Source organism: Sceloporus occidentalis, unplaced genomic scaffold, assembly GCF_023333645.1.
Source record: "Sceloporus occidentalis isolate IW3139 unplaced genomic scaffold, rSceOcc1.0.p SCAF_8, whole genome shotgun sequence".
Taxonomy (NCBI): domain Eukaryota; kingdom Metazoa; phylum Chordata; class Lepidosauria; order Squamata; family Phrynosomatidae; genus Sceloporus; species Sceloporus occidentalis.
In genome coordinates this window covers 33638308-33649129 of record NW_028316988.1, presented here as the reverse complement: position 1 = coordinate 33649129, position 10822 = coordinate 33638308, and the positions used below count along the sequence as shown (strand labels likewise).

Here is a 10822-nt window from a genome sequence, read left to right as displayed (position 1 = left end):
CCAAGAGAAAACAGGAGGGGAACCCTCTTGCGTTCATAGAGTCTCAATTAATGATTGGAAACAGTATTTTATTTTAAGGTATTATTGTCACTGTCTTCATCTGCACATGATGGAGAGAGAAAGACGTAAGAAGGATGGCAAGAAAAGAAATTCCACCTAAACATTGGAAAGAACGTCCCCAGGATAAGAACTCTTCAATAGCGGAATGTGGTGACCTCTTCCTCACTTGACCCCTCTTGAGAATGCTTTAAAAGCATGGCAAGGGTTGGACTACCATATATACTTGACTATAAATTGCCCTCATTTATAAGTCAAGGGCACATTTTGGGGTCAAAATTATGGATTTTGATATGACCTGCGGGTAAATCGAGGGTAAAATCTAGAGCATTTAACAAAGAAGCTAAAGGATAATGCAAAGGAAAACAGTGCCAAAGAACTTACAAAATTCTAGCAGGCATATTTGTGCCCAAAACAAATGGATGGATGGGTGAAAGAATTGGGGGGGGGGGGGTGTCAGTGATTCCAGGACAGATTACATTTTGACCTTTCACCAGGGGATTAAAATACAGTACTTACAGTACCTATATTCATCTGTGGATAAGTTGACTCAGGGTTTTTTGGGTCATTTTTATTTATTTATGCATGAATATACTGTATACAGTAAATATCCTTTAGGGTTCCTTCCAATACAGTGGTACTAGGGGATAGGTCCTGGAGATAGCAGGATACATTGGTCCTCTCCTGAAGTTTGCATGTTCCTTCAAGGAATTGCTCGAGGATTGCAAGGGAAAAGAACTGAAGGTAACTCATGGGATACTATTGGGGAAAGGAGATCTAAGAAGCAGAACTTGGAAAAGTAGGTTTTTTGGACTACAGCATAAAGCATCCCCTAGCCACCCATAAGTGGGTGCTTATAGGAAATTCACTTTTTTGAAAAATAAAAATAAAAGCAATATTCTCAGCTGTGCTAGAAGACTGGGGCTGACCCCCAGAGCTGGTGACCAAGGGATGTTATAGTAGGATTTCTGCTATGGGATGTTGGTTTTGGGAATGGGGTCAACCAAGAGGCCAGGCATCCCTTCCGCCTTGACCATGGCGTCGGTCATCACGGGCAAATAGCCTCCACCGGGGAAGAGTTCACTGACACGGCAGATGCTCTCACGATAGTTGGGCTTGAAACTCTCCATGGCGTCTTTGGAGACCCCGACCCACTCCTGTGGAAACAACAAAGAGACCCATGTAAAGACCCCCGTCCCTTCCCATCTCTCCCCTTATGGACCTCTGCTCACTGTCCTCTTTGCCAAAGCAGCCATCTTAAACCTTGCATTAGCCAAACTCCTGTGGGCAGTGCACAATGTGTTCAGCATACACAACCACCAAGCACAAAACAAAATATCTGATGACAACAGAATATAAAATGAAGGTGCAACCAGTGCCAGAGAATAAAACATTTCAACTGAAAAGATTAGCATTTTGCACCACCGTTCTGAGAATCCTGTCAAAATCCTGTACCGAGGATTGTGTGTGAGTTGTAGCCCAAAAAGAAACTTTCCCCAAGCTCTAGTTAAAATCTAGATGTGGAACAATACTGGAAAAAAGATGCAAAATGGCTAAAATGTTTGGGAGAATCTGGAAAATACTTTGCACAACAGCAAAGCCCAGTTGGCTGGGATTTCTGCATGTGGATTCTCGGAGTTTTAGTCCAAAAGTGCCACACTACATACATGCAAATGTACATACATTTGCAAGCAAGCGGTCCTTCTAGTGCCCATCATGGGAGGCAGCAGAGTTCTCCTTGACTTTTAAAACATGCAACCATTTTGCATTCTCTCTCTACATGGGGCATTAAGGCTCAGTTGCAAACATGCAAACATACATACAAGTGCAAATGTGCAAACGTACATCCAAGTGCAAGCAAGTGGTCCCTCCTGCCTTCCATCGTGGGAGGCAGCATAAGTTCTCCTTGACTTGATCGTGTCTCTACATGGGGCATCCCCAGCAGTAAAGGTCCAAAGGCCATGATACTTACGGAGAAATTGCCATGGTAGGCAGTAAAGAGTTCTTCAAATTTCTTGCTGGGGTTGGGGATTACAGGCATCAGAACCAAGCGGACCCTGTGGGAAGATTAATCCAGTTAGAGATGGAGCTGCAGCATTGCTATGAAGACATTGTTAGTTTCCATTTTGCAATTTGTTGTAGAGGGGACACGCTTGCAAAGGCTTTTCCTCCCCAGAGGGACCACTTTTAAAACTGTGTTTGGACAACTCCCAGCACTTGCTTGCCACTGGCCATGCTGGATGGGAAAATTCTGGGCACCGATGCGCCAAAATGTCACTTTTCCAAGCTCTGCGCAGAGGCTAATGGACTGAAGGGCCATCTTTTGAAAAGCAAGGATGCTGAGGGCTGCCCTTCACAAGACTAAGCTTCCAATAGAGCCACCTTCTTACAGATTTCATCCATGCAAAGCTGCTCAGAGGAAGGAGGTTAAGGGCTGGCTTTCTGTCTGCGATGATGGGAGGCGGGTGGAAAAAGTGACCTCACTGGGTAGCAAAAATCATTCTCCCTGAGCAAGGGCAACGCAGAGGGACACAGCCACCATGGCCACTTTTTTGGGAACGAGGACATTTCTATTGAGATGCAGGTTTGGTCTGCAGCAGGGCCAGCTGCCAGGAGGACCATTCTTTTTGCAGAAATCATCTTTTTACAACTTTGTGTTTTTGCAATTATTTGGGAAGAGACCTGATGCTAAGAGGATGCAAAAACTGCCTGCCACCCAATTGTTCTGGATTTTATAAGCTCCTGGTTCTGTTTGAGAAAGGCAACATGGATATGCCGGCCGACGGTTCACAGATGAAACCTGGGATGCCTCTGGCCAAGCAACATTAGGCTGCGGTCAAGATGGCAAAAGCTATTAATGAGGAAGAACCCACAAACTAGGAGCAGCTGCAGCAGCTTGCTTTTGCCTGGAACGACTGGGAAGGGCAAAGGATTGCACCCCTTCATATCTTCCTCCTCCCTCCTGACCTAACTGAGTGCCAACTACTTTTGCTCTCTGAATAAAATTTGCAATTGCATTAAGTTGTAGACAAAGGGGGAAAGTGGGAAGAGAAGAAAGAAACCAGGACAATTCAAAAGCAGCTGAGAAAGTGGGTGAAGAGAGGGTTAGTTAGGGCTGTTCTTGCCAAACCGGACAGTTGGATGGTATGCATGGTCAGTTCATGGAACTGGGTTAATTTGGTTTGACAGAGGTCCCTTTGTGCATGCATTGTCTGGTTGGAGCCCTGGCAGTCTATCATTGCAACCAAGCCAAGAGGAGCCCTCCAGGAGCAGGAGCTATTCTGCTCTTTAGGCTTCCCCCATGACTGTGTCCCAACTGGCATGACCCAGGTGCAGCAACTCCAAGGTACCATCCAGCGCTGCATATTCTCCATAGCTGGGAAATGTTGCTGGTGGTGCATGGGAAATGCAGACACCCTTTGAGGTTTGGGAAGGGAGAGATAGAGATCTACAGCCCCTTTTTCACTTTCCAGGAGCATTCCTCTCTTGACAGCACAAGGAATAGTTTGCGGTCAGAATAAAGTGTGTGTGGGGGGGTATATGACTCTGCTGGTGATGGTGGGCCACATCAGGGTGGCAGACCTGGCATATCTTCGCCGACTGCAACCCACCAAGCCAGCCCCTGCCCCACAGAGCCTTCCCAGAGAAAATGTACCCTTCCCACTCCAAAAGTCTGGCCGTTGGGCTTACCTCTCCATGTGCAGCAGGGTCACCACAAGCAATGTCAGGAGGCAGACGGATCCCACACAGATCAGGAACTGAACCCACAGCTCCATGGAGGCTGCTGTCTCTGCAGTGGGGAGAAGGGACAGAGAGAGGGTTCAGGAAACATAAACTGGCCTAAAGGGGTGCAGCCAGATTGCGAACTGGGGATGGCTACTGGGGGCACACAACTCCCTGGTTGCAATGGGAAGCAACAGTTATCAGTGAGGAAGAACACACAAAATTATACCATATTTACCTGTATTTGCATACACCCACCTAATGACTTTGGAGACCAAGGTCTGAATGCCTGCTCGGCCATGCAAACCCACTGGGTGAAATTGGGCAAGTCACACTCTCTCAGCCTATACTTTTGCCTTTGAGGAATAAATGGTTTAGCCCACTTACATACCTTTCCCCCAGTGGATAGGGCCAGCTCGGTCACTCCAAAGGTCTGTGTCCCCACACGTTTCACGGATCTTGCTGCGGACATAGAAAGTGTAGAATTTATCTGGATCCACGCTGGCAACACTGAAGTTCATGCCAGTTGTCTTCTGCTCCTGGGAAGCCAAGGGAAGAGGGGTGTCACCATTGCAGTGTTAGGGACACTTCCAGGTCAGCAGGGCTGTTAATCCACTCCAGGTTTGAGCCTGAATTTAGAGGTTGCTGTCTGAGGTGCTAATGTCTATGGTTCCCAAATAGGACTTGGTGCATGCCTCAGAAAACCAGTAGCCCCCTCTCTTCCCCCCATAGTTGTCCTGAGGTCCCCAGTTTCTACCCTATGGCTTCTGAGATCCACCATTCCCCCCCTTTCAGTGCTGCCTTTGTACTTGTGGTGTGACCTATGAGCGCATGATTTAAAAATAAAATAGAATAAAATTGATAGAAGATTGAATTCATTGATTTTGCAATAGTGCACCTGTGTCATACGTAGGTGCACTTTACGTGGCTTTCAGCATACACTGAAAGACCCGTGGGGAGGAAGGGGCGGTGTGTCCCATAGGGACAAATGGGGTGCGTGCCTGTGGTGCATGTGCACCGCACCACCGCCGCATGAACAAGCCCCATTCATTTAAATGGGGCTCGACCATAGGCGTTATTTGTTTTACGTGGAACGGATCCCCGCGTAAACAAAGGTGCACAGTACTTGCAAAGAGTGAGGCAAGTAGTTGCAAAAGCAATGAATCCAAGCGTCTATCAATTTTTTAAAAAAAATAAAATTGATAGAAGACTCGATTCATTGATTTTGCAACTACCTGCAACCAGCGAGGCAAATAGTTGCAAAACCGATGAATCGAATCTTCTATCAATTTATATATAAGCTAGGCTGCCTGGGCTGCCGCTTACATCACCAATGATGCACTGATGATTGACATGCATTTTGAAGCGGTGCAAACTAGTGGGGATGACAACCATGCCAAAAAAAGAAGCGGTTGCAAAGGGACAATGAAAAGAACCCCTTTCGTAGTGGGAACGACGGATCTTTTGGAATCGATTTACCACCATGGAGTGAAGGCGAATCCCAAACCGGTTTAAACGTAGTGGGAATGTGCAGTCTGCACCCCTGCATCCCCCTTGTGATGCCACCGCTAGATAAAGCCATTGTCCCGCATTCGAGGTTGTGCCAGTACCGTCCAGTCTTCGTCTTTGTTGCTCCTGTACTTGACCTCATGCTCCAAGCACCGGTAGCGCTTATATGGCGATTTCCAGTCCAGCAGCAACTGGTTGTTGGCGAGGCTCTGGACAGTGAAGTTAAAAGGTGGCCCTGGTTGCACTGGAGGAGAGAAACAGGAGAAGAAACTCTCAAAACATGACTGCCAGCCATATGAGAGAGAGAGAGAGGAAAGTTTGCATGCAGGAAATCCCTATCTATCTGTATGTTCACTACATACATGTAGTTACGGACATTTAGGCCGTGCACAAGATACCATAATTTAAAGGTGTAGTATTAATTTTGCTAGTTGCTGATGTCACAACGATTGTCCTTACATCCAGTGACATGTGGGGATTACAATTTGCGAGTTGCATTAGTGCAAATAAACATCACAGAGGTTTCTGTATGGTGTGGGACCTGAGGAGGAGGAATTCAATGCAGGGGTGACCATGAGTGACCGCAGCGGGTGATGCCAACCCTAGCGATGCCACTGTGGTTCGGTGGGGCATGCAGCCCTTACCTCGATGCATCAGCAGCATGGGAGCCGTGGACCTGGTTCTGTTGTGACTTGCGTTGAGATATACGTGGAAGTGGGTGTACAAATTTATGACGTTGACGTGACATCCGACGTTGACGCCGTCCCTTTGGAGGTAATGTGTGCACTCTACTATGGTTGGCTTCTTATCTTCATACCTAACCAAAAAGCAGGCAGGCTGAGCAACAACGTGGCAACATCTAAGGTCCAAAACGCACTGCAGAAATAACCCAGTTTGAGACCGCTTTAACTGCCCTGGCCCAGAGCTAGGGGATCCTGGGAATCGTAGCTTGTTAAGGCACCAGAGCTCTCGGACAGAGAAGGCTAGATGTCTTACAAAGCTAGTTTCTGGAATCCCATAGCATTGAGCCAAGGCAGTTAAAGCGGTCTCCAACTGGATTATTTCTGCAGTGTGTTTCGGAGCGACGTCTGGTCAGCTCTGGAGCGGCCCTTCCAGTGAAAAAGAAACAAAGAGTGTTATCCGCCTGGATTCCTCATTGATACAAATAAATGATTTATGATTTATGATTTATTATTAAAGGATGTTTGGCCATGGTCTGCATCTCAAAGCAATGCTTGAACCTTAGAAGCCTAGGAAGGGCTTCTGATAAGGTCTAGCCATTGGTCCCATTAGCCCAGTATTGCCAACTCTGACTGGCAGCCATAGGTTTCATACAGGAGTCTCTCCAATAATAATAATAATAATAATAATAATAATAATAATAATAATAATAGATTCAAAAGGATCAATACGGGTTACAGGAAAACACATAAACACATACATAACGTACACAACTAAAAATGACATATCCCCTTATCCCTTTCCTTAACTAAAATACCAACATCATAAATACAAATTAAAATTAATTTTAAATAGGTAAAATTTAAAATGGACAAGATTTAAAATAGGCAAGATTGGGCAGAGACATTCGGGGCAAATGGAGGACCCTCCTCCGTATACAGTCAGCCCCCCATATCTATTAGTTCTTTATCTGCGGATTCAAACATCCATGGTTTGAAAATATTCCAAAAAAAGTATACATTTCCAATAGCAAACTTTGATTTTGCCATTTTATATAATGGACACCATTTTACTATGCCATTGGACTTAATGGGACTTGAGCATCCATGGATTTTGGTATCCACGGGGGCTCTGGGTAGCAAACCCCAGCGGATAGCAAGGCCCTACTGTACTTACCTATGGATACCCTTGGTAATATCTCTTATCGGCCTTCCATCCAGCTGTTAACCAGGACTGACTTAGCTTCCAAAATCGCACAACATCAGGTGTGATATCAAGGCATCAGAGTTGTGTCATCATTATCATTATTGTATTTATTTGTATCCTGCTCTAATCCAAGAACTGGGACTCAGAGCGGCTTCACAATATTAAAAAAACAGTACAGTGTGTGTGTGTGTGTGTGTGTGTGTGTGTATTAGAAAGTACTTTATTATGCATCTCTTGAGGGGGGGGGGTAGGGAGACTGTCTGAAGCTGGAAGACAAGGACAGATTGCAAATTGCAGTGAAAGGGTGGCAGGAATAAGGCACAGCGGAGCATACGTACCAGTAATACATTGAGTAGTTGGCCGTCGGTTTTTCCTCGCTGCTCCAGTTGCAGGTCAGGTTTTCGTCATTGAAGACAATGCACTCCACTGTAATGGCAAAGAAGAAAGAAAGCATCACTATGAATGCAAGCAGGAAGATCCAAAAAGGCCCTCCAACCTGGACATCTCCCTGGCCTTTGCAAGGTTTTCCTTGAAACACACTAGGGATGTTCAAGGACTCTGTTTAAACCCTATATTCGAATACTACTTTTCTCCTTCATGGGACCTCGGGTGCTGTACAACGAAGCTAAAAGCAAGACAGCTCAAAATTTGAAGTCAAGATAAGTTATAACACTTATTGTTGTTGTTGTAATATTTATTTATATCCTTCTCTTTTCCCAGAACTGGGCCCCAGAGCAGCTCACAACATTCAAAAGGAAAATGCAATTAAAAACATAGAAGAGTGATGCATTAAAACAGAATTGAATTGCTACCATATTAAAATAGATAGCTATTACAATTAACCAAGGTAACCATTCAACCCTTTATTGGGCCGAGCAAAACGTGCCACTCCATTCCCTAAGTCTCTCCTCATAGGGCTTCATGGTTTCCAGACCCTTCACCATTTTAGTGGACTCTCTTTTCCTCTCATTTGAATCCATTGCTTCGTGTCCTTTTTTCTGGAGCATCAGAAAACAAGCTTGCTCCATCCTCAATATGACATCCCTTCGAATTTAAACAGGGCTATCATATCATCTTAACATTTTTTTCCCCAGGCTAAACATCCCCAGCTCCCTAAGTCTCTCTTCATAGGGCTTCATGGTTTCCAGACCCTTCACCATTTTGGTCGCCTTTCTCCGGACACATTCCAGCTGGTCAACGTCCTTTTTTGAACCGTGATGTCCAGAACTGGACACTGGATTCCAGGTGAGTCCTGACCAAAGCAGAATAGAGTGGCACTATGACTTCCCTTGATCCAGACGCTATACTTCTATTGATGCTCCCCATAGGGCTTAATGGCTTTCCAGACTTTCCACCATTTTAGTTGCCCTTCTCTGGACATGTTCCAGCTGGTCAAGATCCTTCTTGAAGTGTAGTGTCCAGAACTGGACGCAGTTATTCCAGGTGAGGCTTGATCGAAGCAGAATAGAGTGGCACTATGACTTCCTTGGATCTACAGTTTGCAGACAGGTTGAAAGGCCATTTCTGGAGGCGAAAGGGACGCTTACCTTGAGGCTGGGACTTTCCGGAGGCTTTCTCGCCCTGGCCTGAGAAGGCAAGGAGAAGGGCCAGCAGCCACAGCCCTGGCTCCTTGAAGGCACCCATCATCCTCATTATCTTCCCAAAGGGAAGCAAGGCGAGGCGACTCTGCTTAGGACTCAGCCCCCAAGCAAGCGCTGGTCTTGCAAAAGCGCAAGGCGAAGCAGCAGGGATGTGGGTTTCAGGATCTGCTCCGTTTCCGCCTGATGTGGCTTCCTGTGGAAACTCCGCCAGAAGGTCTCCAGATCATCTAGAACGATGCGCCCACGAACCCTTTGACGCTGCTGCGATTCCGTTTTCGTTGCTCTGGCTGCTTCCTGTTGCTTTCTGAAGTTTGCCGTTCAGCTCTTTGTCGGAGGAGTTTATCCCGCGAAGGAGATCGGGAGCTTATCCTGTGGATAAAATGCATCATTACGCAAAACGATTTCACGCGACATTGTACAAAACCCGCCATTGAAGTGGTCACAAAGAAGCATTAGCACACATCTTTTTACTTTCAGGGTTTCAGCGACAATCCCATTTCTGATATCACTTTATTGGCGCGATTGCGTGTGAGCATCTTCCGCGCAAGAACTCGCCACTTTCGCTTTACTTGTGCGATGCTTTAAATGCGCTTTAATTGACGCAGGAAAGCAAATATGACTTAATGCTGAGATGGCATCTCTTTCCCTGCAGCTTGCATCCATTGCTCCGCATTTCCAAACACACACACATGTATTGGCTGCATCTACACTGCAGTATTAATGCAGTTTGACACCGCTTTCACTGCCCTGGCTCAGTGCTATGGAATTCTGGGCTTTGTAGTTTTGCTGTGGCACCAGAGCTCTCTCCAACAGAGGAGGCTAAATGTCTCCCAAAATTACAAATCCCAGAATTCCATCGCATCATGGAGCCATGGCGGTTAAGTCGGTTTCAAAGTGGTTTAATCCTGCAGTGTAGAACTGAATGGAGCTTGGGTTTTCCTTCCCTGTACCGAGACCCAACGCTAGAGGGCGCCGCTTCCTCAGGCACCGAACGCGCCACCCTTCGGCCTTCTCCGTCAGCATTCGGCCATTTCCGTGAGGGGGCGAGCGAGCGAGTGAGGAGCGAAGGCGGCTGTGTCCAATGGGGGAACACTCTGACTTCGTCCCTGTTCGGTCTTTTCCGCCTGCCTCCGCTGCTGACGTCACAGCCTCCGAAGCCGGAGCTGCGGTGCGTCGCGTTTCCCCTTCCGCCCGCTCCCTTCGCCGAGAGCGATTGGTTCCGGGCCTCGAAGGTTCCTTCGGAAGCCTTGGGCGCCTGTCCCTCCCAAAACTCGGCCCCTTCCGGCAGACGGCGTCGGCGGCGTCCCTTGTTGTGGCAGCGGCAGCAGCAGCGGCAGGGAGGGCCATGGCGGCCTTCGGGATCCTCAGCTACGAGCACCGGCCCCTCAAGCGCCCGCGCCTGGGGCCCCCCGACGTCTACCCTCAGGACCCCAAGCAGAAGGAGGTCAGGAAGGAGAAGCAGGGGACACCGCCCCTGAAGGCAGGGAGGGAAGGGGCCACAATATGTGGGCCCTAAAGGGGAGGGGCCAGGAAAGGCCACGCCCCCAGGGAGGAATGGGGGGCTCTGGTTGGTGGCGTTGCTTATAGGCACCCAAAGGCCAGCCAATCAGGAGGCCTCCTTGGCAAGGGCTCTTCACAACATGGCCCTCCTCTGAGGCTGAGACAGTGTGGCTTCTAGGACTGTTGTTGTTGTTGTTGTTGTTTATGGCCACCCAATGGCCAGCCTGTCATGAGGTCTTCTTGGCCAGAGTTATTCAGAAGGGGCTGGCCATGGCCTTCCTCTCAGCCGAGAGAGTGTGACTTCTGTGACTTGAGTCTAGCAAAGCTCCTGCTGCCAATTGCTTTCTTCCACTGAGTCTCAAAGGGGCTGCAAGAGCTCTCTACTTATTATCAGTATCATTATTATTACTGCATCTAAATGCATCTGAGGAAGTAGCATGAAGTCTAGGAAAGCTCATGCTGCCAACTTCTTTCTTTCAGTGACTCTCAAAGGGCCTACAAGGATCTCTCTACTTAGTGACTTCCGTTGTTGTTGTGTGCCTTCA

The 10822-nt window shown here is 47.4% G+C and overlaps 2 protein-coding genes across 3 annotated transcripts in view; one reads left to right on the top strand and one right to left on the bottom strand.

The window, feature by feature from the left end:
* Positions 1-480: 480 nt before the first annotated feature.
* IL2RG (interleukin 2 receptor subunit gamma) lies at positions 481-10097 on the bottom strand. Of its 2 annotated transcripts, none has more exons than XM_089536153.1 (9): positions 9239-10097; positions 8724-9146; positions 7515-7602; positions 5934-6106; positions 5391-5533; positions 4172-4319; positions 3748-3847; positions 2030-2114; positions 481-1214 (listed from the first exon to the last, which is right to left on the bottom strand). In XM_089536153.1, the coding sequence occupies exons 2-9, from the start codon at positions 8827-8829 to the stop codon at positions 1029-1031; spliced, it is 1029 nt and encodes a 342-aa protein (XP_089392279.1). In that variant the 5' UTR covers positions 8830-9146; positions 9239-10097; the 3' UTR covers positions 481-1028. The 2 variants fall into 2 exon arrangements, with proteins under 2 accessions (XP_089392279.1, XP_089392280.1); XM_089536154.1 differs by having other exon boundaries at positions 9249-10097.
* MED12 (mediator complex subunit 12) overlaps positions 10079-10822 on the top strand; it is a 36298-nt gene continuing 35554 nt past the window's right edge. The window contains exon 1 of the mRNA XM_089536152.1: positions 10079-10221. Coding sequence (XP_089392278.1) covers positions 10123-10221 — 99 coding nt within the window. The 5' untranslated portion in view covers positions 10079-10122. The remainder of the gene's footprint in view (positions 10222-10822) is intronic.